The sequence below is a fragment of the Galeopterus variegatus genome, unplaced genomic scaffold (assembly GCF_000696425.1).
Source record: "Galeopterus variegatus unplaced genomic scaffold, G_variegatus-3.0.2 Scaffold176, whole genome shotgun sequence".
Taxonomy (NCBI): Eukaryota; Metazoa; Chordata; class Mammalia; order Dermoptera; family Cynocephalidae; genus Galeopterus; species Galeopterus variegatus.
Window position 1 is genome coordinate 597085 of NW_007726287.1, and position 6806 is coordinate 603890.

The window sequence follows — 6806 nt, forward strand, 5'->3', positions numbered from 1 at the left end:
AAAGCAGTAATTATTTCTCTCCTTTACAGCACCATGGAAACCCTCCATGCATCTGCTGAGCGGCCAAGGGCGAAACTGCAGGGGAAGGAATTATGTGTCAGGCCTGGGCACCAAGGCAGGGAGGGGGCAGTGAAATCCACAGAAACCACCCTCTGAGCACTGCCCTGGAATGTCTCAAAAACATGGTGCAAGCGTCTGCACATCCCTCCAGGTTGAATGGGGGCTGGCTGTGTTGAAGTCGGAGGCTCCACACCCGCTATTGGGTTGGGAGGGTTCTAAATTGAATCCGGCCTGAGCCTCTAACCTGAAGCCCTCGGGACCGGCCTGTCTCCTAGGGGAGGTGCACACTGGCTTGCTGCTGGGTGCACCCGAGTGTCAGACACGGGCTTTGATAAACGAATCAGGCCATGCAGGGGCCGAGCACATGGGGACTTCTAAAGGACTCGGGAATTGGTGGAGAGTAATTTGTGCAGCCGCACTCCAGTGATACCAACTTTGTTGCAAGCCTCCAAAGAGTCAGTGATCAAATAGGTCAGAGGAATGGGCAGGGGGAGCCACACAGCCCTGGCCTGTGGTGTGCCCCTGGCATTTGATGAACAAAGAAGCCGAGAGACGGGGTGGGCATCTCCAACAATGAGGCGACCTGCACCACGGGGGGCACTGAATGCCAAGAAGTCACAGGGAAAAGCTACTGAACATTAAACTAGATCACTTCCACCCACGCACAGAAGAGGGGAGTTGTGAGAACAGGCTGGCGAGGCTATAAAAGGGCAGCATTTCCAGCACCTGAGCCAGGGGAGCTGCCCACTGATGAGGCCTCAGACCTGTGCCAGTCCCCGAGCCAGCCTTCAAAGCAGGGTCTCCTTCCCCAGGCCCTGCCTCCTGCCAAGGCCCCAGACCACCCTGGGCAAGGTCAACTATGAGTGGTCCTGTTACAACTTCCTGCCAATCTGCCTTTGCCAGTGTGCCTTCTTGGGCAAAGGACCGAGCCAACATGCCTCCTCCAGAACATGGCCACCCTAGAACCATCTACAGGTGTGCCAGGGTTTCTTAACCTCAGCACTATGGACGCTTGAGGCCAGATGACTCTTTGCTGTGGGGGCTGTCCTGGGCATCGTAGCATATTGAGAAACACATCTGGCTTCTACCCACTGGGTGCTAGTAGCACAACTCCAAGTTGTGACAACCAAAAAATGTTATCAGACTTTGCCAAATGTCCCCAGAAAGGGAATGGAGGCGGAGCAAAATTGCCCACAATCGAGAACCACTGGGATATGTTCGTTATGCAAAGTTTGAACTCTCAAATCTTTGGAGGATTTTTTAATTGGAAGGATCATTAGAAATACTATAATCCCCTCTTTTCAGAACTAAAGGCACAGGTGAGCTAAAATGGACTGTCTTCAAGTCGCGATCATCATTATCTTTAGCCTGAATTAATTGCTGAACCTAAATACTCTATAGGCTCAGCTGATTGACCCAACAATCTCACGAGGGATGTATTGTTCTTGTCCCATGCTACAGATGAGACTTGGCAGAGTTGGTGAGACTCTCCCAGACCCATTGCCATGGGTAACATTCCCCCACTTTGGGCTTGAAGAAACCCAAAGGAAGCAAGCAAGACGCTCTTTATTCTCAGACCTTCCATAATCTAGTGCATCTGAAAAGCACAAATACTACAGGCAAAGCAGCCTGCTTACAAACGATGCTTAATTTAGAGTAAATAACCAAGTTAATTAGAAGTAATGATCCCCCAGACAATCTCAACATCTCATTATTCTTTTTAAAAATATGTGGTTGCTGGATGCACTGCAGAGAGATTAAAAAAACAACACAGAGAGAATTTTGCATTCCAATTTTCAATTTATCTCTCTCCATTATTAATTAATAATAATTAATATTCAGACACTCACATTTTTATTTACAATTCCAAGCATGAATTCTTTATGAACAATCATATGAACTTTTATATTTAATTAAGTAATTTGAAAGTAATTAATGTGTAAATTCAGAATCATGGCATAGGATAAATGTTGCGGTTGTTTATCTTAAGAGTGCAGTGTTTGCTACTAAAGACCCTTCCGAGATGCAAAAATCACTGGAAAATTATAAGCCATCATGAGCCTGGCATTTTTAAAAGTAGCATCATTTTCCAGACATCACCCGTTGGTTGATGATGTCAACCTCAGAGAGCGAGGCTGTGCTGCAGATGCCACCCAGGCAGAACCACGCTTCTGGGCTCTGTGCAGAGCGATGCAGTCCTGCAGCATGTCCCCAGCAGCAGAGGTGGACGAGCTAGCGGGGAAGGTCTGAGCAAGCCCAGAAGCAACTCCCCACCAAAGCAAAACTGTTCTNAGCTAGCGGGGAAGGTCTGAGCAAGCCCAGAAGCAACTCCCCACCAAAGCAAAACTGTTCTCGAAGAAGATTTGAGAAAATATATCAAAAAAAGGACTTTGTAAACTGTCAAGAGTCTTAAATATCTGTGGTGTTACTTTTATTGTGTCAAAGCAGACTAAACGTTTCATTTACCTGGCATTGCATGGAAGGGGATAACTGGATTTTGAGACATCTGGAGCTCAGCAAGACTTTCAGAAATTATAATACAGTTACTTGGGGATTGGTGAGACTCTCCCAGACCCATTGCCATGGGTAACATTCCCCCACTTTGGGCTTGAAGAAACCCAAAGGAAGCAAGCAAGACGCTCTTTATTCTCAGACCTTCCATAATCTAGTGCATCTGAAAAGCACAAATACTACAGGCAAAGCAGCCTGCTTACAAACGATGCTTAATTTAGAGTAAATAACCAAGTTAATTAGAAGTAATGATCCCCCAGACAATCTCAACATCTCATTATTCTTTTTAAAAATATGTGGTTGCTGGATGCACTGCAGAGAGATTAAAAAAACAACACAGAGAGAATTTTGCATTCCAATTTTCAATTTATCTCTCTCCATTATTAATTAATAATAATTAATATTCAGACACTCACATTTTTATTTACAATTCCAAGCATGAATTCTTTATGAACAATCATATGAACTTTTATATTTAATTAAGTAATTTGAAAGTAATTAATGTGTAAATTCAGAATCATGGCATAGGATAAATGTTGCGGTTGTTTATCTTAAGAGTGCAGTGTTTGCTACTAAAGACCCTTCCGAGATGCAAAAATCACTGGAAAATTATAAGCCATCATGAGCCTGGCATTTTTAAAAGTAGCATCATTTTCCAGACATCACCCGTTGGTTGATGATGTCAACCTCAGAGAGCGAGGCTGTGCTGCAGATGCCACCCAGGCAGAACCACGCTTCTGGGCTCTGTGCAGAGCGATGCAGTCCTGCAGCATGTCCCCAGCAGCAGAGGTGGACGAGCTAGCGGGGAAGGTCTGAGCAAGCCCAGAAGCAACTCCCCACCAAAGCAAAACTGTTCTTGAAGAAGATTTGAGAAAATATACAAAAAAAAAAAAGGACTTTGTAAACTGTCAAGAGTCTTAAATATCTGTGGTGTTACTTTTATTGTGTCAAAGCAGACTAAACGTTTCATTTACCTGGCATTGCATGGAAGGGGATAACTGGATTTTGAGACATCTGGAGCTCAGCAAGACTTTCAGAAATTATAATACAGTTACTTGGGGATAGAGTTATTCTAACTCTCCCTTTCCTTTCTGGACAGGATGTTGGATGATAATAGCAGTCAGGTCTGACGTTTACTGAGCCATTTTTCTGCACCAGCTACTGGGCTCGTGGCTGTGGATACATGATTTGGAGACTCTCATTTCATCCTCACCTACACCTGGGAGAAAGGCACGGGTTCTGTTCCCATTTTAGGGGTGACAAAACTGAGGCTCAGAGGGGTGGAGGGCTGCTGAAGGCTGTGCAGCTGGCATGTGCTGGGGCTGAGATCTGTACACAGATCCCTGGACTCCAAAGACTCAGGGCTCAGCCATCACCCCTCCCCCACCTCCATGGGCTTCTTCGGACAGTTTCTGTGAAGCTGCCTTGAACACTTGCTGTTGCTGGGGCCGTGCAGGGCCTGGCGGGGGGCTGCTTACCCCTGCTCTAAGTGCACTCCCCACACCTGACTTGTGTTATGGCTCCTCACTGGTTTTGCTTTCTGGATTTTGTGGTGGTGGGTTTGGTTTTTGTTTTTGTCTGAATCCTTACGTATTTTCTCTTCCTCCTGCCTCAAGATCAGAGCTAAACTTCTTGCTACCGTGTCCCTCTCACCCTTCCCTCATCTCTCCTCCTCCCGCCCCCACCACTGTCAGATCTGCTGTGGGCTGGAGATGTGGCCACTCCTGAGTGGAGGACATTAGACCGGAGTCTCCCAGTGGGGCCCATCTACGGCTTGATCCCCAGGTCCCAGGTACGTCCTGGCACCGCCCGTCTGTGTTTACCCTGGTAGAAGACGTCCACGCAGGGCTGGTCAGCACTGATGACCTTCAGGATTTGGGGGTAGGAGGGCAGGATCCTGACAATGTTCCTGTGATACTCCAGCAGCTTCCGAGCCGTCTCCAGTTCCGAGATGCCCTCTGGCATCACCAGACGGTTCTGGATTTCAGATTCGGGGGGCCAGTCAAAGGTGGTGTGATAAATCTCTGCAAGGAAAGGGGTACGCGGTTAGAATCACCCACCCAGGGGCCGCTGAGGACGCCGCTACTCCTGGCCAAGCCGCTTCTGTCCTGGAGGCCAGAGCCTGTGAATCCCAGGGGCGTGACTGACCGCATCAGGACAGTCACCCAGCACCAGCAGTGCCAGATGTGGCTTTGACCCTGGGCCTGCTCTTACCATTGCTATCATGACTAGTGACAATAACATACTGGTAACGATAACTTAATACTGTTATTGTTACTAGTCACAATAACAAAACAGTGGTCACGATGCTCTGCACGGGACGAAGGGCAGCTGTGAATTCTGAGCGCTAGCTCTGGGCCAGGCTCTCTGGAGGCTCCTGCCCGCAGACTCTCATCTGTCCTCACAGCAATCCGACCACAAAGTGGGTTTTGGTATTTTCATGCCCGAGTACAGGAGAGAACTGTGTCTCAGAGGGGCATCCCTGGAGGCTCCTGCCCGCAGACTCTCATCTGTCCTCACAGCAATCCGACCACAAAGTGGGTTTTAGTATTTTCATGCCCGAGTACAGGAGAGAACTGTGTCTCAGAGGGGCATCCCTTGCCGTATGGCTAGAGAGGGGCAGAGCCAGGGATCCACAAACCCAGGTCTATCTGCCACCAAGGCCTGAAAACCCAGCATCCTACTGAACTGTCTGGTCTTCAAGCCCAAGAGTCCTGTCCCTTGCAACACCTACCAGTTCTCCCAGATGGCACTCATGCCACTGTCTGTACCCATAGCAGAGAACCTGGGGTGCACAGCGTTTGTCCCGGGGAAACAGAGACATATCCCCTGGTTACTGTGCATGGCCCTGAGCCAGGAGACGAGCTCAGCAGAGCGGGCTCAAGGCCCGGGTGCCCAGGCATCACAATCCACACTCCAGCCTGGTTCTGTCACAAACGAGTCTTCTCCTCTAGCCTAGAAAGGCCTCTGTCTCCTCATCTGCTGAAACTTATCATCGGCCAGGTGTCTTCCAGCTCAGAGCCCAGCCGGTGGCCTTTGAGCCTCCGCTTGTCTGCGTGTCCTCTCACGTGCCACTCTGCACGTGCCCAGAGCAGAGTGAGTGCTCAGTAAATGGCAGGCGGGGTTGTTACCGCAATTGTCTCTGAGACCCCAGGGGGAAGGGTGGGGGTGGAGACGGCCATACCTCCAGTCTGAGGGTCGATTCTCTTCCCCATGTTTCTCTCAATCAGGACGGTGTCTGGAGCATTCAGCACAACTGGGCAGAAAAGAAAAGGAGCAAAACGAGGCAAGTTCACAAAACCAGCGACTGCCGCACATTCGAATCTCATGGGCCAACAACTTGTTTAAAGAACAACCATCTCCCATCCCCATGAATTCCTACAAGAAAGGTCTTCTCAGCACCAACACACAAAGAACATAATCTCAGGACAGAGGACAGCCCACAATTGCCAACAATTCACAACAATTCATACCTAACACCACAACAGACATCTTTGCACATAATGCTTTCGCCACATTCCAGATGATTTCCTAAAGAGAGTCTCTCAGATGTGGCATATGGGACAAGGGATCGCCAAGCTGAAAACAAAACCCCACTTTTCTTTTAGAACAAGCCTGGAATACATTTAACTTTGTGAAAATTCAACTGTGCTGTCCTTTTTCTTACTGGGCTCACAGGCCCATCCAACGCTCCTGTCGGGTGGTGCCTGGGCTAGGGGTGGGTGCTGGGGAGCCAGCGATGTAGGGCAGGGTGCCCACTTGCCCCCGGGGGCTGCAGCTGGGGGGACCCTCTGGAAGCTACTCACTGACGTGTCTGGGGGCGATCCCCATGGTCTGGATCAGCAGAGCCTGCTCCCGTGTCTCAGGGATGCTGTCCATGATCCAGCCCTAGACAAAGGATTTAGAGAAGTAATCATTCATTTTTACTTTTAGATTTTTTTTAAAATTATTATTATTATTATTATTTTTTCCTTTTTTTGTCTTTTTTTGTGACCGGCAACGGATCGCAACCCTCAGTGTCGCGCCCGTACCGGACCGGGACCGGCAACGGGATCGCAACCCTCGGTGTTGCGCCCGCACCTCGCTCAGCCAGTGAGCAGCCGGTCTGTATGTGGGATCCGAACCCTCGGCGGGAGCGCTGCCGTGCTCCCAAGCGGCGCACTGTAGTAGTGCACTACCGGGCCGGCCCCTTTTAAAAATTATTTTAAAAGGAAATAATAGACGGGAGCTTTTAA

At 49.0% G+C, this 6806-nt stretch overlaps 1 protein-coding gene across 1 annotated transcript in view; it reads right to left on the reverse strand.

Moving 5' to 3' along the window:
- Nucleotides 1-6806, reverse strand: part of AK8 (adenylate kinase 8) — a 136434-nt gene that overhangs the window by 86311 nt on the left and 43317 nt on the right. Inside the window, exons 5-7 of the mRNA XM_008563686.1 lie at nt 6378-6459; nt 5756-5827; nt 4395-4595 (exon numbers count right to left, since the gene is read on the reverse strand). Of these exons, the coding sequence (XP_008561908.1) occupies nt 4395-4595; nt 5756-5827; nt 6378-6459 (355 nt within the window). The remainder of the gene's footprint in view (nt 1-4394; nt 4596-5755; nt 5828-6377; nt 6460-6806) is intronic.